At 43.2% G+C, this 21,210-nt stretch overlaps 2 protein-coding genes across 8 annotated transcripts in view; one reads left to right on the top strand and one right to left on the bottom strand.

Moving 5' to 3' along the window:
* The window catches only part of LUZP1 (leucine zipper protein 1), an 83,654-nt gene that overhangs the window by 22,850 nt on the left and 39,594 nt on the right, over window positions 1–21,210 (bottom strand). For 3 of the 7 annotated variants that reach the window (XM_067015227.1, XM_067015229.1, XM_067015236.1), the window contains 2 exons: window positions 8,172–8,236; window positions 7,221–7,326 (listed from right to left, as the gene is read on the bottom strand). The gene's annotated coding sequence lies outside the window, so the exon portion shown is untranslated. Of the gene's footprint in view, window positions 1–7,220; window positions 7,327–8,171; window positions 8,237–8,468; window positions 8,486–21,210 lie in introns of those variants that run through there. The other 4 variants (XM_059062006.2, XM_067015244.1, XM_067015250.1 and 1 more) reach the window with 2 other exon arrangements.
* LOC131740411 (large ribosomal subunit protein eL43-like) lies at window positions 7,893–10,032 on the top strand. Its single transcript, XM_059036256.1, has 2 exons — window positions 7,893–7,946; window positions 9,721–10,032. The coding sequence occupies exons 1-2, from the start codon at window positions 7,893–7,895 to the stop codon at window positions 10,030–10,032; spliced, it is 366 nt and encodes a 121-aa protein (XP_058892239.1).

Raw genomic sequence — 21,210 nt, 5'->3', positions numbered from 1 at the left:
ATTTATTTAGTAGACATCTATGGAACATCTATAATGCACCCAGCATTTTGCCAAGTGCTAGAGAGAGATCATTAAGACCCAACCCTTGCCTTCAAGGAATCAGCTAGAACCAATTATAAAATAAGAATAAAGAGGCCTCCCTGACTTCCCTGGTGGTGCAGTGGTTGAGAGTCCGCCTGCCAATGCAGGGGACACGGATTCGTGCCCCGGTCTGGGAAGATCCCATATGCCGCGAAGCAGCTAGGCCCATGAGCCATGGCCACTGAGCCTGTGCTCTGCAACAGGAGAGGCTGCAACAGTGAGGGGCCCGCGTACCTCAAAAAAAAAAAAAAAAAAAAGGAATCCGCCTGCCAATGCAGGGAACACGAGTTTGAGCCCTGGTCCAGGAGGATCCCACATGCCGCGGAGGAAATAGGCCCTTGCGCCACAACTACTGAGCCTGCACTCTACAGCCCACAAGCCACAACTACTGAGCCTGCATGCCACAACTACTGAAGCCCGTGCACCTAGAGCCTGTGCTCCACAAGAGAAGCCACCACAATGAGAAGCCCATGCACCACAACGAAGAGTAGCCCCTGCTCACTGCAACTACAGAAAACCCACACGCAGCAATGAAGACCCAATGCAGCCAAAAATAAATTTTAAAAAATAAATAATTTATCTTAAAAATAAATAAATATGTACACCTGAAAAAAACACATTAACTATATTAGGTGACATTGCTAAAATCACTTATCATTTCTAGTAACTGTTGCAGATTCCTTTAGATTTTCTATATATATGGTATGTCTTCTGCAAATAATGACTATTTAGCCTTTTCCTTTCCAAATTGTGAGACATTTATTTTCCCCAAATACAATGTTGAAGTAAAATGATGAGAGTGGACATACTGCTTTGCTATTGACCTTGGGTGGAGGAAGGATTCAGTATTTCCATGTTACTTATAATGTTTACTAGAGGTTTTCTGGTAAATATCATTCAGCAGATTGAGGACATACCTTTTCATTTCTAATTAGCTTATGTTTTTTTCTTTTTAATCATGTAGGGTGTGGAATTTTATCCAATGGTTTTCTTTTGCATCAACTTAAATGATCATGTTGATTTTCTCCTTTATTCAATTAATATTGTGAATTAAAGTGATTTTTTTGAAATGTTAAACCAACCTTGCATTCACAGGATAAACCAAACTTGATTATGTGTTATTATGTTTTTATATGTTGCTGGATTTATTTCCTAATATTTTATTATGTATGTTTTGTAACAGCTTTATTGAGGTATGAGAAATAAAAATTATATATATATTAAAAAAAAAAAGAGGCCTCCCTGACCATCTCACAAAACATAGCACCCACTCTTCTGCTCCCTGTCCTCTTACCCTGCTTCTTTTCACTTAGTACATTTCACCACCTGATGTATGTGCACTAGAAGCTCAGAAGAAGTGATTAATTGTACCCAAGAGTGAGGTCTGGGAAGGAAATTGTTTATATTAAGCCTCAGAAATCATGGGAAAGTGAAGAGTAGTCCATTCTTTAATGCCAACTTCCTCCCCCCACCCAACACACACACCAGTGTCTAACTCAGTTCCAACTCATACTAGAAGGATACATCGGGGCTTCCCTGGTGGCACAGTGGTTGAGAATCTGCCTGCTAATGCAGGGGACACGGGTTCAAGCCCTGGTCTGGGAGGATCCCACATGCCGCAGAGCAACTAGGCCCGTGAGCCACAAGTACTGAGCCTGTACGTCTGGAGCCTGTGCTCCACAAGAGAGGCCGTGATAAGTGAGAGGCCGGTGCACCGCAGTGAAGAGTGGCCCCCGCTTGCCACAACTAGAGAAAGCCCGCACACAGAAACGAAGACCCAACACAGCAAAAATTAATTAATTAACTCCTACCCCCAACATCTCAAAAAAAATTAATAAAAAAGAATTTTAAAAAAGAAAGATACATCACTGACTGTCTCTCATTCAGATCTCCCTTCTGCCAAAGGTCTTGAACCCAGTTCCAAGTGGCCCTATCCAGCATTTTGGAGGCTGGCTCTTTTTCCTGTCCTAGTGGGCCAGGAAGGTCTGAAATAGTACAGAATCAAACTTGCCCTGCCCTTTCCCCCAACACAGCTGCCATGACTCACTTCCTGTTCCCAACAGTCATTTAAAGTAGGGGATCAGCAAACGTCTTCTGTAAAGTTTGATGGTATCCATATAAGTATACAACTTAGTTTGATAGCAAATATTTTAGGCTTTGTAAGGCCCTAAGGTCTCTGTCCCAACTACTCAACTCTGCCATTATAGTGTGAAGCAGCCATACACGATACACAAGCAAATGACATGGATGTGTTTCAACTAAACTTTATTTACAAAAATAGGCAGTGGGCCTGTGGACCACAGTTTGCCAGTCCCTGATCTAAAGGAAAATGGGAAAACTATTTTAAAGCAGCTTCCTCCTGACAATTTCTAGTTACCTGTCTTAAAACCTTCAGCTGTCCACATCTCATCAGCACTTCTTGAGTGTTTCTATTTAATTTCTGGACTTAAATGATTTTTCCCAGAATCACAAATTCATGTATTTTAGATATGCAAACCTCAGGGTTGGGAGCCCAACTAAGTAGGTAGAGATTCTCCAGGTTGGAAAGGATTTAGAGATCATCTGATCCAACCTCCCACTCAATGAAGAAATTATCTAGCAAGTAGTCATTCAGCTCCTATTCAATGACAGGAAGGGTACTCATTTCCTCCCAAGGCAGCTCATTTCATCTTTGGACAGCTCTAAGGTAAGATATTCTACTTGTTTCTTCTTAGCACATTTTACCACTTAATTGCTTGAGAATTTATTTACCGTGTGACTCTTTTTACTAGATTATAAGATCTATGAGATCAGAAACATGTTTTTTGTATTTGCAGCTTTTTTTTTTTTTTTTTTTTTTTTTTTAATGGTACAAGGGCCTCTCACTGCTGTGGCCTCTCCCGCTGCGGAGCACAGGCTCCAGACGCGCAGGCTCAGCAGCCATGGCTCACAGGCCCAGCCGCTCGGCGGCACGTGGGATCTTCCCAGACCGGGGCACGAACCCGTGGTCCCCTGCATTGGCAGGCGGACTCTCAACCACTGCGCCACCAGGGAAGCCCCTTGCAGCTGTTTTTTACTGCTGTCTCTCCAGCACTTTGAACAGTGGTACATAAAGGGTATAAAGTAATTGCTTACAGGGAGGAAGGAAGGGAGGGCAGGCAAACAAGACAATGCTGCATTTGAGGAACTTTAAGTAACTCAGCAGTACTGACATGACAGGTACAAAGGGAGGAGCAGAGCAGGTAACTGATAAGGTTGAGTGCAACATAGAAGCCCTTGAAATCTCACAGCAAGTGCAGAGGCTGAGGTGGTAATGTTTGAGGACCAAGTTTAGAATTCCCCCTTTCTCCCTTTTCCTCTTCCTTCCAAGCCTCCCCTGCACCATTCTCTGGTGATCATCTGTCACTGCAGTTTTCTGAAGCCTTTCAAACAGGCCCTCCCCAACAAAAAGTGCACAGCCCTGAAACCTCTAGATAGAGTATCCCCCCTTACCCACAGGGGATATGTTTCAAGACCCCTGGTGGATGCCTGAAACCACACACAGTACAGAACTCTATATGTATTATGTTTTTTCCTACACAGTTAACCCTTGAACAATGTGAGGGTTAGGGGCAATGACCTTCCCAGCACTCAAAATCCATGTATAACTTACACTTGGCCCCTCATATAGGCAGTTCCTCCATACACGCAGTTCCTCTGTATCCTGAGTTCTGCATCCGTAGATTCAACCAACTGCAGGTCGTGTTGTACTGTGGTACTTACTATTGAAAAACATCCGCATATAAATGGACCCACACAGTTCAAACCCGCGTTGTTCAAGGGTCAACTGGACAAAAGGACGGAGCAAGATTTCATCATGCTACTCAGAATAGCATGCAATTCAAAACTTATAAATTGTTTATTTCTGAAATTTTTTGTTTAATATTTTTGGCTGATTGGTCCCTTACATTATTTACCTTTTTTTTTTTTCATTTCAACTTGAAAGTTAGTTTCAATCAATAGTTTCAATTGTCTAAATATTTTCTACACCTTCCAGTTTATAAGCATTCACTCACTATTTATTAATCTAACAGGCATGTCTCTTCTGTATCTTCATCCAAATTGATTTTCAAATTGTTAAACAAAATATAACCAAGAACAGCCCTCCAGAATGCCACTAAAAACAACCCCTCTAGATAAACATAAATCCATTAATCAGTACTTGTATATCACTTGCATGCAAGCCAGCCCCAAATTTTCTTTGTCTTGAGATCACATGAGAAAATGTTAAATACCTAATTTTAGCACTTAAAGACATATCACCTTTGCAGCATATTCCTGATCATCCAGCCTAGGAACCTTTTCAAAAATGAATTGCCCTGATATACATCAAAATGCTATATATATAGTAACTACCCCTGGATGGTATGATATTTTTCCTTTATTTTCTAATATTTCAATAACAAACTTGTACTGATTTTACAGTTTAAGTAAAATCATGGCAAAACTTAAAGAAAAAAAATTATCAGTTAGCTTGAGTTACTCTTAGTGACTTCTACAGTCATCCCGGTGTTCTTATCCTTTGCTCAGTCAGGTTTAGAATTTTACCAGAGATCACTGTCAACTTTCCAATGACACCCTCAAGCCCATGTGACCTAGAGGTTAACTCCAGATAAATCAAACATCTCTACAGGGAGAATTAGAATTTGACTCTGCCTTCAAAAAAAAATATGTCCAGAAATCATTCCTTTCTGGCTACACAGCACTGCCATCCTAGTCTGAGCCACCATCATCCCTGCCCTAACTACTGACAGAAGGCAAAAGCTTCCTACCTGGTCTCCCAGCTTCTGCCGATGCCCACTTTTCCCCACCTTCCAGTCTATTCCCCAAGAGCAAACAGAGTAAGCCTTTTAAAACATAAGTCAAACCATGTCTCTCCTCTGCTGTCCCCTCCCTAGTGGCTCCCATCTCGCTCAGAATAAAATGCACTCCAGGGACTTCCCTGGTGGTCCAGTGGTTAAGAATCCGTCTTGCAATGCAGGGGACGCTGGTTCGATCCCTGGTCAGGGAATTAAGATCCCCCATGTCGCAGGGCAACTAAGCCCACACACCACAACTACAGAGCCCATGAGCTCTGGAGCCAGCGCGCCACAACTAGAGAGAAGCCCATGCGCCACAACTGGAGAGAAGCCCGCGCACTGCAACGAAGAGCCTGTGCACCACAACGAAACATCCTGTGTGCTGGAACTGAGACCCAATGCAGCCAATAAATAAATAGATAGATATTTTTTTAAATAAATAAAATCCACTCCAAAGGTCTCACCCCCACTCTCAGGCCCGAGGTGATCTGAGTCCCATTACTTCTCTGCTCTCATTCCCTACTGCTCTTTCCCGACTACTCCACTCCAGCACACTGGCGGCCCTGGAGGTCCTTGGACAGAACAGGTCACACTCATACCTCAGGGCTTTTACATTTGCTGTTCCCTCTGCCAGGGATATTTTTCTCCCAGGTATCTCCCTGGGTATGTTCCTCACTTCTTTCAGATCTTGGCTTAAAATATCACCTCATCAGAGGCCTTCCCTGATGACCTTACATAAAGTAACAATCTCTCAGCTCCCCATCACTCCCTATTACCACCTTACCCTGCTGTTGTTCTTCTGAGCAACTATCACCTATGGGTGTTGTTTATTTATCTACTTATTTATTTATATCTAGCTATTCATTTTAAAAAATATTTCTACCCATTAGAATATAATCCTTGAGAACAAGGATTTTCTCCTGTTTTGTTTAAGGCTGGACACTTAGCTCCAAGAACCGTGCTAGGCACGTGGTAAGTGGTACCATCAGAACATAAGTCCCAGTATATAGCAAAACACTTTATGTATAAGAGGTATGTGTAATAAATTTTGTTGATGAAAATGATTACTGCCCCCTCCCAAATTCATCAAGTATATTGAAAAAACATTGGTGCTCCAATCAAGAGAGACTAAAAGTATCCTCAGAAAGATCAATGAACAAATGAATACTGGCTGCCACTCCACCCAACCAAACATGAATTTCATTACCTATCCAGTTCCCTGGGGTAGGAAAAATGCTCCAGGGAAAGGAACAGAACAAGAATCCTGAACCAATGCACAGGGCAAGAATTTGCCTCGAAGTTTCCCACTCCCTCAAGAAGAGCCTGTCCCAAACTATGCCTGTTTCCAGGAGGGGTTCCCATGAGAGTGAGAGGTCTTGCTAAGATTCCTTTCCTATGTCCAATCACTCCTACGCCTAGAACCCATTTCCCAGACTCATTCTCTGGTTGCCCTATTGCTCTTCCTTACCAGAGAACCTTGTTCTAACTATTATACAGCTACCGCTGGTGACCAAGACCACTAGGTCCTCTGGCCACTCACTGCTCCAGTTTCTTCTATTTCATTAGTACTCTTCACTGCCTCAGTCAACAACACCAATAAGATACTGGCATACACAATCCGGAAAGGGCTAGGAAAAGGAACTAGATGTCAGTCACTGCCTCAACCAAAAAGTAACTTTCACAAAAGAGAAACATTGGGCTTCCCTGGTGGCGCAGTGGTTGAGAGTCCACCCGCCGATGCAGGGGACACGGGTTCATGCCCCGGTCTGGGAAGATCCCACATGCCACGGAGCGGCTGGGCCTGTGAGCCATGGCCGCTGAGCCTGCGCGTCCGGAGCCTGTGCTCCGCAACGGGAGAGGCCACAACAGTGGGAGGCCCGTGTACCGCAAAAAAAAAAAGAGAGAGAAACATTATAGTGCAATGAAAATAACCCAAGTTTAAAACCTAGTCCTACCATCTACTACTTGTATGAACTTGAAGAAGTCATTTAACTTCTCTAAGCTCACTTCCTTGTGGTGAAAATAACAGCACTTACCTCATAGGGCTGGTGTAAATATTAAGGGAGATAATGTCTGTCGAACAGGACTATGCCTAGCATATAGTAAGTATTCAGTAAATGGTATAGCTAAGCCTATTTCTGAAGGTTGGCTGGGTGGATTGAATGAGAAAACATGTGAGGTACTTAACACAGTATTTGGTTCAGAATAGGTCATCAACAAATACTGACTTTCCTCCCTCTCTTGTAATGGTAAAATTGTAGAGACTTCAGAAACCACCCAATCCTGTCAGTGTGGCTCTACATCACTGTACAACATACTTACCATTTAGGTAATTTAAGCTTTCTGTCAATGCTTCTGGCTGCTCCCCTGATGCTTGTTGTCTTGGCAACAGTCACTCACTATCTTTTAATGGCAGTTGGCTCTTGACCTGGAGAGAATATAAACAGAAGGGAAAAGATAGGTAAAACATGAATTGCACGGAGACCGGGCTGACCCAAAGGCCTATTCCAAAGACCTTGACGTACACTGCAATGTCAGAAAGAGATAACGGAGAATCTGGGTGCAGATCCTGACTCTGAAGGAAGCTGGCTATCTCTCTCCTCAGAGGAGAGAGGGAGTTTGGCTCTAAGAGACCTCGCCTTTCCTACTGGATGACATGGTCCCGGGATAGACTACATTGTCGTTCCTGAAATTAACAGACCTATACATTCCCAACAGTCTAAAAATTCCTATGACAGCTTACATTCAGGAAGGATCTCAGAAATCAACTAGTTAAATGCCCTCATTTTAAGGAAGGAAACTAAAGCTTGGAAAGGGTGAGTCACAGAATTGCTTAGGGCTAAAGCTGGGATTCTACTAAAAATAAGATGTTCTGGAATATGCATAAGGAAAAAAATAATAAAACCAAACATCTGTGAAGTATCCACCACACCCTGGGCAATATGTTTTATGTTTTACACCAGACAATAACACAATAATGTTACCCCCTTATAGATGAAGAATCTAAATTTCAACAAGTCAAGTGACTTGTCCAAGGTCTCACAGCTTGTAAGTGACAGTCAGGGTTTAAACCCAAGTCTGTCCAACTACAAAAAGCCAAGTCATCATGCTGACTGTCACTGGGGTGCCTTCTAGACTTGGTCCTCAAAACAGCCCTGAACTACTCAATATCAATTAGAACAAAAACAGCGCCTGTCTGCAAACTTTACCCCTGGTTTTGTAATAAGCCTTCTCCAGGAAGGCTGAAAAGCCTCCTAACCCATTGAATCTTACCCCTAACATTGGAGAAGAGTAAATGAAGGTGGAAGATCTGGGTCAAACTTCTGTCCATCCCAGTCCTGAGAAAGAACAGAAAAATGGCTTCTAAGCTAGTGGCAAAACTAAAGCTTTTGTACATCGTCTTACACTCACACTATCCCCCTCCTTTCATCACAACTACCCATCCCTCCCTTACATATCCCACAGACCACCCTGTGACCTCCTTCCAAGGCTGTTGGTCCCTTTAATCCAATCTCCGCACCTCCACCACCAACCCCGTAACATACATACAGATACAGAATCTACCCCTACCTCCATCCTCCTAGGGAGCTAGAAGGCTAGAATTAAGATGAAGAGGGCTTCCCTGGTGGCGCAGTGGTTGAGAATTCGCCTGCCGATGCAGGGGACGCGGGTTCGTGCCCCGGTCTGGGAAGATCCCACATGCCGCGGAGCGGCTGGGCCCGTGAGCCATGGCCGCTGAGCCTGTGCATCCGGAGCCTGTGCTCCGCAACGGGAGAGGTCACAACAGTGAGAGGCCCATGTACCACAAAAAAAAAAAAAAAAAAAGTATCTGTATCAGGGGCAGCACCCGAGGGATGGCCTAGGTGGGTGTGGCAGAAGCTTTAGCTCTCTAGCTCTCTCTCCCCCACCACACACTTCAGAAAAAGAATCAGTCTACGCAGATTAAGTGTGGTTGCTGTTCAAACAGCATCAGGACTGGCCCACAGACCTTCTGTCCTGCCCCTCCACCCACCTTACACAGACACATACACACACACAGACACACACATACCACACACACAGACACACACAGACACATACCCCCCCCCAAACACATACACACCTTCCTTTGCATAGCCTAGAACCTTTCCTACATAAAAACTCCTAACAGTGACAGCAGCACCTCTACTGAAAGCTGCTACCCGCTCCACCTACTGCCAAATTTGCTGGCATAGTAATAAAGCCCAGGAGCCTATTCTCTTCAAAACAGGATAGCATACATTGCCAAAAATCAAACAAACAGGAACTCCAGATGATCCTGATTTGTTTTCAACTATCATACAGGCTTTCCTTATTGCTAAGGGCAAATGATTTCTTTCCTTTGCTTCTGAATGTCATTTACTTCTTGCATCCTCGGTGTACTGGTCCTCTGTCCCCAGAAACAAAGGATGACTGTAAACATCCTCAAACTCTGTGGTGCTGCCCCTTCAGAGCCTTTCACCCCAGCGGATCCAGCCACATCACTTCCCCAGGCATCTCCCCTGGTGCTTCTGGCTATTACTGTTGGCGGTGATAGTGAGGGTTCTGTGTGCATGTGCTCTCTGTCTAGAAGAAGAGATAACAGGACCCTTACAGATCATGGAAGAGCCCAACTGCCTCATCTTCCAGAGGAGAAAATGAGTCCCAGCAAGGAGAAGAGACTGGCCCAAGGCTGCAAAGCTGGTTGAAGTGAACCCGGTTGAATCCACCTGAGATAGTTCACAAGCCACATTAAGGAAATGCATCAGTCCATCCTCATTTGATTGAAGATTAAAGCTCTCTTACTCTCTGGGCTTGGACCTAGGTTGTGGCGACATGGCGCACCAAGAAGGTCAGAATCGTGGGTAAATATGGGACCCATTACGGTGCCTCCCTCAGGAAAATGGTGAAGAAAACTGAAAACAGCCAGCATTCCAAGTACACTTGCTCCTTCTGTGGCAAAGCCAAGATGAAGAGACGAGCTGTGGGCATTTGGCACTGTGGCTCCTGCATGAAAACAGTAGCTGGTGGTGCCTGGACCTACAACACCATTTCTGCCGCCACAGTAAAGTCTGCCATCAGAAGAGTGAAGGAATTGAAGGACCAGCAGAAGGGCCACCATTTGAAACACTGCTAGCCTAAATGGGTTAATTTATGTAACCAAAAAAAACAACAACAACTCTTAAATGTGTATCACTTTTGTTCCCAAAACACTTTGATAATAGATAAAAATGCTAGTGGGTAGTTCTGCTTCCAGTACACTCCTCCCACAGATAAACAACTAAACACTCTGAATAAAATATAAGAAACAACTATCTGAAGTGAACAATGGCTGGCAGATTTTAAACTTTTTTTTTTTTTTTTTTCCCCCCGGTACACGGGCCTCTCACCGTTGTGGCCTCTCCCCTTGCGAAGCGCAGGCTCCGGACGCGCAGGCTCAGCGGCCATGGCTCACGGGCCCAGCCGCTCCGCGGCACGTGGGATCTTCCCAGACCGGGGCACAAACCCGTGTCCCCTGCATCGGCAGGCGGACTCTCAACCACTGCGCCACCAGGGAAGCCCTGGAAGATTTTAGAAGTTAAAAACTGGAAGAAGGGACTGGCAGGGGAAGAATTCCCCATTTTTGGAGCTTTGACCTGAGGGTTGTCCAGCTGAAGTTCCAATTAGAAATTAAACCCTAGGCTTTCTGTCCAGAAGACAGAGAGACCGGAGAAGCCACAGACAATGAGAAGAAAGAAGAGAGCCTGAGATGGAGAGGCCTAGGTTCTGTGTGACACTCTGCCCAATCTCCAGCTGACCCCTGAACCATGTCCGCACAGGGTAGAGTCCAAGGACCTCAGCTAAGGACCAAAGAACTGGACTGAGATTTGAACTGCCACCCACCACAGGTGAGACAGAACGTGCAATTTTGAGTCTAACCAACTTAACTATATGCTAAAACAAAAACATCAACAGAAACCAGAGTCTCCACAACATAACATTCACATGCATCCATGTCCAGGACACAATCTCAAATTACATAAAGAACTAAACCCATTTGCAAGAGAAAAGACAATCAGGAGAGAGCAACTCTAAGATGACCCAGATGTTGGAATTATCAGACAAGGATATTAAAGCAGCTATTATAACATCCATTAAAAGCAGAGAAATTGAAAAAAATTTAAGTGGAAATTTTAGAACAGAAATGCAGGATCTGAAATTTAAAAATTCTCTGAATGGGCAGGCTTAAGAACAGAGTGGAGATGACAGAGAGAAGAGTCAATGAAACTTGTAGATCAAACTGAAATAACTGGGTCATCCGCAGTCTCTAGAAAAACCACCCTCAGGGCTTTCACCGAAGTGTACACAATGATTACTTTCTGTTATCAGAAAAATAGGTATCAGAGAGAACCTGATTGACTAGGGATCACAGAGAAACCATTACCTGCAATTCTTTTGGACCAGGCCACCCCTCATCTACTAATTAACTCTTTCAAATATAAGCAAAGAAGAAAGTATAAAGGTATTAAATGAGAGGGCAGGATAAAAATGTACACCTGAGATAACCATAATATCCAAAGTCCTAAGAGTCAAATCTAGTGCCCCACTGTGTGTACTGAGAAGCAAGGAGATCGTCATGTTTACCCCTATAATTGCTGAGGTAGCATTCTCAGGATTGTTGGTGAGAAAAGCCAGGAGGGATTTTAACATTTTTTTCTGCCCTATGTGGTCTCTTCAACAAAAATCCAACCTGGTAAACAGGCTGCTAGCAGGATGGGGTGGGACCAATCGGTGGTCTGGAGCTGAAGAGTACCAGCAGCTTGGTGAGAGTCAACCTAGTGCCACCTGGATTGGCGAAAGCAGCTAACCTGGCACCACCACTGACCAGCGTCCCACACTCAGGTTACCATGTTGGAGTTCAGCTGCAAAAGACATGTCCATTTCTGTAAACCCTGCCTTTTTCTCATGCCCTTCCTCCCCACCCACACACCTGCCCACAGGGAAGAGAATCCAGTGCAAGTGCTCTTTTCTCAAGTCCTGTCATTAATTCTTAAACTGTGTTAATAATAAAGGTTTCAACACTTATCTATGATGGAGGGCTACTAAAATAATGTCTTTCTTTTTCTAATTCTCCCAGGATAACTTTTTACCCATGTACCTCTTAAGATGAGAAGAAGATACTCTTATCTCCCATATGACAGATGAGCAAACAGACTGAGAGACTTGTGACCCTTTTAGGAAAGCTAGAAACAGAGGCAGGACTGGCATCCAATAATCCCATCTCTGAGCTTCAGGGTTTCTTCACCTCACTAAAGAAGCCTTACCCAACACAGACCCCAAAATATAAACAAGACTGCAATTGGAAAGAAAGGACTTAAGAACTTAGTATTAATAAACAATTGATAAGACTCATTTGTGATCAGCATATCTATGTAAATGCAGGCCATCAAGGAGGCCACCTGGCTCTGCTGTTTCCTTTCCTAACTAGTAGGTTATAATTGAGACCAGGCTTCCTTGCAATTAGCCCATGTTTGTGGGGTTTAGCAACAGAACGACATGCCTGAGAAATTGTTGGTTATTCACCTGCTTTAACAAAGTTGGCTGAATCAGAAGAACATGCTGGCTGCCTTTAACCTCTAGAAGTCTACAATTAGGGTATCAAGGGGCCACAAGGATTACAGCAAGTAATGGCAAATGTAGTTAAACAGCAAGTCACAGAAATCACCCTAAGGAGAAAGGAACCAAAGGGCTTTTATTACCTAATTTAATCTTCATGGTAACCTATCAGGAAAATACCATCATGTTTAGTTTATAAATGAGGAAAAATTAAAGGTTTGAAGTCACATAGCTGATAAGTGATAACTGATAAGTGGATTCTCACCTATGTATTTCTGCCCCAAATTTTGCTTTTTCCTCTCCATTATGCCTCCTCTCTAAGGAATCATCTCTCAGATCTCACCCTCAAAAAGGTCACTCCTGATCCACAGTCCAAACATCACAAACCTACATGAGGTCGATGGGTAGTTTGTTCATTTTTTTCATTCATTCATTCATTCATTCATTCTAATATTGACTGACAGTACATGAAGCTCTGGGACAAGCACTGGGGATAAAACAGTGAGTAGAAACAGCTGTCTTCGAGGCATTTTGTATAGTACAACAGAAAAGCACTGACTGAAGAATCATATTAAATATAAAATCCATGAAGTACAATTAATAGAAAGTGACCCACTGGGGGAGGTCTAGGAAGGCTCCAATTTGCAGTAAGAACGTTCCAAGTAGAAGAGGGAGTACAGTGAGCTTGAAGAACTAAAGTAAATCTGTATAACCAAAGAAGGGAGAACCAATAGACACAAGAGATGAGACTGGAGAGGGCCATACCATGCAGGCCTTTGGAGCCCAAATTATTATTAAACTACCCAAATAATTTAAGTCATTTAAGTGTTAAAAAGATGTAACGTGTGTACATTTCAAAAAGATCACTTTGGCTTTAGTATGGACAACAGATGGAAGGAGGTAAGGATGATGCCAAGAGATCAGTAAGGAGGCTAGTTCTGTGCTCCAGAAGAGATAATAGCTAACAATACTGGGTGCATACAGGGCACTTACTATGTACCAGGCACTGTTCTAGGTAATTTATATGAATTAATTTAATCCTTGTAACAACTCTGTGAAACAGATACAATTATCAGTACTGAACAGATACTACTATAAGGTTAAGTAATTTAACGAATTCCATGCCCCCGCTTGGTGTCCTCACTTCCCTCCTAATCAGTCCCTTGCAAACAACTTTAATTCATTTCTTCATATTCAACTAGTAAAACTTCAATCCTTGTTAAACCAAACTAACAACCTCTCCAGGCCTACACCAAAGCAGCAAAGTTATAAACTAAGTTGTATCTCTAGAGAAAATATAACTACATTGACTGGTATCATTTTTTTTTTTTAATTTTTTTTTTGCGGTACGCGGGCCTCTCACTGTTGTGGCCTCTCCCGTTGCGGGAGCACAGGCTCCGGACGCGCAGGCTCAGCGGCCATGGCTCACGGGCCCAGCCGCTCTGCGGCATGTGGGATCTTCCTGGACCGGGGCACGAACCCATGTCCCCTGCATCGGCAGGCGGACTCTCAACCACTGCGCCACCAGGGAAGCCCTGGTATCATTTAAAATTTACCACCACAAATTTCAAACGGACCCCCTCAATGCTGCCAGCAATCCCGCTACATTTCCCTTAGTAGGTACACTTTTCTATTCCCCCAAAATTATTCTTTCACATCTTTTTCCCTTTCAGTAAGCCTCCAGCTCCCATCAGCTAATGACTTTGCTGCCAAGAAGCAACATCAAACTGTCATCTTCCACTCCAACTCTAACAACACATGAGCACTCTGCTTTCCCTACTGCTACAATGAAGACTCTTCGTTGGTATATAAAGTACAACCTTTCATATCTACTATGGAACCAATTCCCTCTTATCTTCATATGCAGTTATCCCCACTCTCTCTTACATTATCATTTTTCTCTTTACAGACTCATACCCATCAGCATACAAGCATGCCTGAGTGTGGTCCACAAACCGGCACTGGCTCACACACTGTTACCATTATAGGTACAGAAATTGAGAGTAAGCATATAGACATTTGTGTAGCAAGGTGACATTGCTGCAACATCCAAGCATATGATCAGTGGACTTCTCAAATGGTAGACCAGTAAGTTGGTGAACCCAAATAGTGAGTCACGTGTGAAGTAAGCTATGTACAAATCGTATACAGTACTACCACATGTAGATCCCGGACAGATTAGATCCAGAGGCCACATTTGAGAAGCAAGATTCTAGAATTACCCATCTTAAAAAACAAGACAAAAAAAAACTGAAATAAACTCTCTTCTGAGCTCACTTCCTCCAGCTGCTTCAGCCCCAATGTCTCTGCTTCTCTTCAAAGCAATACCTCTGGAAGAGTTGTCTACACTCTTCATTTCCTTCCCTCTCATTCTCTCAGTTCACTCCAGCCAGGCTTCTATCCTCAACATTCCACTAGAACTGTTCATCAGGGTCAAAGGCCTCAATATTGCCAAATTCTAAGGTCACCTCTTCGACCTCTGAATAGCATTAACACAAATAAACATTCTTTCTCCGTCAAAACACTTTCTTCCTTGGTTCCGGGATAACATACTTTCCCGATCTTCTTCCTACTCCACTGGCTCACCCTTATTCACTTTTGCTGACTCCTTCTCCTCTGCTTGACAAGGGACAGTCCTGGGCCTCTTTTCTTTATCTGTACCCTTCCTTTCTTTGGGCAATCTCATCCAGTCCCATGACTTAATATCAATGACTTCCAAAGCTTTTACCTCCAGAACTGACCCCCCTGAACTCCAAAAGGATATCCAACAAGCTACCTAATATCTCTACTTAGACGTCTAATCGACATCACAAATCCATATATTCTCATTTGCTTGATGGCCTTCACCTTTTACTCTTCTCTCCCCAAACCCATTCCTCTTCAAATCTTCCCCCATCTCAGTCCACAGCCACACCATTCACCCAACTGTCCAGGCCAAACACCTGGAATCATCCTGGATTCTTCTTCCCCTCACATCCCACATGCAAATCCATCAGCAAGTCCTATCAACTCTACTTCCAAATTTTCTTGAATCTGTCCCTCTGCCTTCTACACTGCTATTAAGCACCCTAGTCCAAGCTCCTGAACTCTCACCCTACCATTACAATAGCCTCTCCTTAAGCCTCACTACTACCAACATTCCCCATTCTCCAAATAATGGCGAATTAATTTCTAAAAATTTAATCAGAACAAGACTCTATCCTGCTTAAAAACAACAAAATCTCTAATGGCTTTCCCATTCACTTAGAATAATCCAAAGTCCTCACCATAGCCTACAAGGCCCTACATGATCTGACCCCTATCTACTTCTCTGGCCTCATTTCCTACTGAGGAGGTCCCCTCCTCACTTCCTGTTCCTTGCACACACACTGTTCATTCTTACCTTAGGGCCTTTGCACTGTTCCCTTTTCCCTTTGTACAGCTGGCTCTTTTGGTTCATTGAAGAGTCAGCTTAAATTTTACCACCTCTATAAAGACTTGACCAGCCGATATAAAGTAGCTCTCACCCTCTAACATATCGCCCTGGCTTATGCTCACCTTAGCACTCAACCTTATCTAGCAGTTTGTCTATTTGTTTATTGCTTGTCTCTTCCTCCCCACTCCCTGTCTAGCTCATCACTATATCCCCAGGGCCTAGAACAGTGCCTGAATGACAATAAATAGATGAGTCTACAGCACAGGGGAGTGATTTAGGCTGGAGACATGCATTTATGAGTCATGTGCACAGAGGTGTGGCTACTAAAGCCAATGGGGTGGATGAGATCACCCAGGGAGAGTGTCCACTATGAGGAGAGGGGAGAGCCAGGGAGAGGAGAACAATAGCTGAAGAATAGAGGATGAGCCTGCACAAACCACAGAGAACTATGAGGAAGAACAAGAGGGTGTTATGTCACTGGAGCCAAGAGAAGAGAGTGTTTCCAGGAAAAAAGGGCGGACCACAGTGTTAACTTCACTGAGAAAATTAAAGACGAAAAATATCTGTTGAATTCAGCTTCACGGAGGAGATTAGTTACCTTACTTAGCAAGAGGTGTTGCAGTGAGATGATAAGCGCAGAAGCCAGACTAGAGCAGGCTGAGTGAGCAGAGTGAGGAAGTGAGTATAAAGAGCTTTTTAGAAAAGTTCGGCTATTTGAAAGTGAAGGTGATGGATTAAAGAGAATGCAGGGCTGAGGAAGGAGAGTTGTTCTGTCTGTTTCTGTTTAATGGGGGCACTCATCGGAGTACTGCTGCACTCACAAGCTGCAAGTCGCCCAAAGGTTTCACACCCTCACACCCAACTTAGGATGCCATTTCCCTTGGACTGATTCCTAAATGCCCAGAGTATCTAGAAGTTTTTGTTTACATGCACATCTCATCTCCCTTACTACATACAATGGAAGATAAAAACACCCTTCTATATTCTTTCACTTGGTGCTGTCAAGACAGAACACTGGGCTTTCTTACTAAAGGGCTTGAGTTTAAAAGGTTTTCTGCAGCCATTTTAACTTCAAGGCATATTTGGGGATCACTGTTATTTCTACCCCCAACAAGAAGCTTTTTTTCCATTTTATAGCCCCTAGAGTGCTTCCCTTTGTCTCCATTCCACACTCTCTGTCCACCCTGCCTGCTTCCCAGGCAACACACTATAATGGCAACGGTCTTGGGAGTGAGAGAATCTGGGTTCCCACTATAATTCAGTCACATATCAGGTTAGGTGACTGAACTTCACAATCTCAGTGTTTTCAAGTGGATATAGAGATTATAATATCTAAACTTCATGGGGGTGTTGTAAGGGCTATATGAAAATATACATTAAGTGTCTAAGCACATAAGGCCTAATAAAACACATCCTATAAATGTTAATTCAATTCTCTTCTCATTACCATTCTGATTAAGCCTTACATCCTCTGCACAAGTTTATTTAATTTCTTTTTTCCCTCTGTCTATGTTGTACCAGGAAAAGGAGAGGAACCTTGAGAAATTAACTTACCCAGTTCCAACCGGAAGGCTTTTAAAGAAGTACTAAGAGAGGTGGATGGGTGGGGCCAGAGGTGTAACCAAGCAGCATCTGAAAGGGCGGGGAGGATTCCAGAAACTGTCAGGCTCCCTGCCAGGTTCTCCTGGGTCCCCCTCCAAGTTCCTTCTTGCAGCTAAGGCTGTGTCTCTGTATCATGCTCTTTTAGTAAGTCATGCTTGCCAACAAGTCTCAAGTCAATGTCTTCAGTATCAAAAAAAGCAAAACAGCACTTATACTCACACACATACTGGGCTATACAAAGGGCAATGGAATCCTTATTTCTAGTCTTGACTCTCCAATTTATTAGTTCTGGACCCTTGTAGGATTATTCTAATTCTCTTACTCAGAGAAACTCTTACTCAAAGTTTCCTCATTTGTAAGACAAAAATAACAATCTGTCTTCACTACAAGACTGAAAGGATCAAATGAAATAATGTATGTGAAACTACTCTGCACACTATAAAACATGGTTACTGTTATATTATAGGTACACAAAGCAGTTACAGAGTCTACATTTGGCCAGTTTAGGTGTAAGTTTGACTGAAAAAGTCCCCAGCTCTGGAGTACTCTATTCTATGACCCAAGGCTACCTATTTCCAACCCAAGTCCCTCTGTCCCTGGCAGCTGAAAAATTTATATTCTAATTCCACTTGATTCCCTTATCTTAGCAAGGTTTCTTGAACTTCTCTGGCTAAATGGCTCCATGTCCCCAAAATGGTAAAGACCATGACACCTGATGACCTCTAAGGGCCCTTTTGGCTTGGACATTCTAAGCCTCTCTATCCTATACTCTCAAAGTACTTTGTCTCCCTACTTGAGCAATTTCCACTCTACTTTGCATTATAGCTTTATCTTATATCATCTCCTAAGGAGAGAGCAGAAGGTTGTCTTAAATGAGTTTTATATTCCTCACAGCACTTAACATGGAGCTCTGTACACAGAAAGTACTCAAAAAGTATTTGAATTGATTTATTGCTGATTTCTCATTTTTTGCACTTATTGTCCATACCACACAATAATTATAGACTATCTTCTTATCCTTTTATATTCCTTTTTGTATGGGCCTGGCAAAATGTGAAACGTATAGTCTATATTTTTTTAAGGACTGGTGACTGGTTCATTTCTTGATCAAGGTAAACAAAGCTCAGAGCCAATCAACTTATCCTACCTACGATTTTTAACAACTGCCTCTGGTTACTGACATATATAAACGACATTTATCAGACTGTCATAGGAAACTGTATAACAGTTATTACACGGATAGAGGCAAATGGAATGCAGGAGTTAAAGGCCCTTTTCTCCCCACTGACATCAATAATGTGGTAAAAAGGCAAATATGTTGACAGCTAGCAGACCTGGACTCTAAGCTCATTTCAGGGAGTGTGTGTGTGTTGGGCGGGGGGGTGGGGGGGGATCTTCTAAAACGGCTCCCAGTGATGTCCACCTCCTAGTATCCACGTTCTATGGGGGCTCCTCCCTTGAGTGTGGGCTGGACCTAATGACTTGCTTCTAATAAAGAGAATATGGCAAGAGTTATGAGATGTCACTTCTGAGATTAGGTATAAAAGACTGAATTTTTTCTTTTTGCCTCTCTCTTGCTCTCTCCACCTCTTGCTTGCTTTGATGAAGCTAGCTGCTATGCTAGAGAGGTCCATGTGGCAAGGAACAGAAGGTGGCCTCCACCCACCAACTGGCAAGGAACTGAGGGCCTCAGTCCCATGTCCTGGAGGAACTGAATCTTACCAATGACCACTGAGAGAACTCTGAAGCTGGTCCTTCCCCAGGCACACCTTGAGGTGATTGCAGCCCTGGCTGACACCCTGATTGCAGCCTTGTGTGAGACCCTGAAACAGGGGACCCAGCTAAGCCCTGCCCAGGCTCCTAAACCACAGAAACTGTGATATAATAAATGTATATTGTTTTATGCTGCTAAATTTTGTTATGCAGCAACATATAACTAAGACACCCTGTATATTAAAAAAAGCAGGGTGGGTGGATGGAGAGACCCTATGTATTAAAAGATTCTTAAAAGACATATCAGGGCTTCCCTGGTGGCGCAGTGGTTGAGAGTCCGCCTGCCGATGCAGGAGACATGGGTTCGTGCCCTGGTCCGGGGGGATCCCACATGCCGCGGAGCGGCTGAGCCCGTGAGCCATGGCCGCTGAGCCTGCGCGTCCGGAGCCTGTGCTCCGCAACGGGAGAGGCCACAACAGTGAGAGGCCCGCATACCGCAAAAAAAATAAAATTAAATTAAAAAAAAAAAGACATATCAATCAATCACAATGTATGGACCAGATTCAAACAAACTGTAAAAAACAAAACAATCATTACATTGATAAAACAACTGGAATTTGAATGACTAGATATCTGATGACATTAAAGAATTTTTAAATTTTTAAAAAATATTTATTTATTTATTTGGCTGCACTGCGTCTTAGTTGTGGCACACGGGACCTTCGCTGCGGCATGCAGGATCTTTCGTTGTTGCACGCGGGCTCTTTGTTACAGCAGGTGGGCTTCTCTCTAGTTGTAGCATGTGGATTCCAGAGCGCACGGGTTTAGCTGCCCCACAGCATGTGGGATCTTAGTTCCCTGAACAGGGATCAAATCCGTGTCTCTTGCATTGGAAGACAGATTCTTAACCACAGGACCACCAGGCAAGTCCATCTTGTGAAATTTGTGATGTGATGTTGTGGGTTTTTTTAAATTTAAAAAGCTGTTAACTCTTAAAGATACATACCGAAATGCTTTACAGATGATACATCTGGAATTTGCTTCAAAATAATACAGGATGGGGTTAAGTGAAATGAGGGTATAGATGAAACAACATCAGCCATAGTTTATAACTGCTGCAATTGTGTGTGGGTACATGGGAGTTCATTATGAAGTTTCCTTTCGTTTAAATTTGAAATTCTCTATAACAAAAAGCCTTCTTGCGGGGAGGGATGGGTAAAATCCAAGAACCCAAGGGCCCTTCTAAGTTCCAATGATCTACGATCCCACAACACCTCAAATCCTATGCTCTGACCTTCCCTAGGTTTCCTGAACTGAATATACCATTTCTATCCATGCCAGTGACCCACATTATCACTTTCCCACAAAAACTCTGTTGAGCACCCACATCTGATAAGTTAGTTAAAATAAGATTACTTGGACAATTTGGCCCTAGTAGGTGAAGAGAATCGAGTGATACGACAGCTAATTGCTAGAAGGTACTTGGCACAAAGTAGGAGGAACTGCCCTAGGGCTTCCTCGTATAGGAAACCATCACCTGTTGTACTTTATTGTGGCCACCTTAGGACACACCAGCCTTTGGCCAGTATAGGTATTTTAACATTTCCTCCCTATGCTGTGTACAAACTTCATTTTTTAATCCCTTACAGTTTTCTTTCATTACGCCTCAAGTATCTCAATTGGTATGAATGACCTATTTTCTAATTTCCAGTTTTGTTCAGCTAATTAAAAAAGAAAATCTTATGGTCTACAGTTCCACAAGAAAAGAACTTCAACAGGGAAGAAATCATATCTGCTTTTTCTTGTCAGAGTCTCTGATTCTTAGGTTAGAGAACCAATCTTTGAAGTTCCTACTAAACAAGAAGATTCACACAATAAAGTGAAATGAGGATAGACAAATGCAAACTCAGTAACTAGTTCCCACACTCTTCCTTGAGGTACATCACCATTGCTACTGCCACATCCCACTTCTATTGTATAAGATGTCCA

The sequence above is a fragment of the Kogia breviceps genome, chromosome 1 (assembly GCF_026419965.1).
Source record: "Kogia breviceps isolate mKogBre1 chromosome 1, mKogBre1 haplotype 1, whole genome shotgun sequence".
Taxonomy (NCBI): domain Eukaryota; kingdom Metazoa; phylum Chordata; class Mammalia; order Artiodactyla; family Physeteridae; genus Kogia; species Kogia breviceps.
This window is presented reverse-complemented; position numbering and strand designations above follow the sequence as displayed.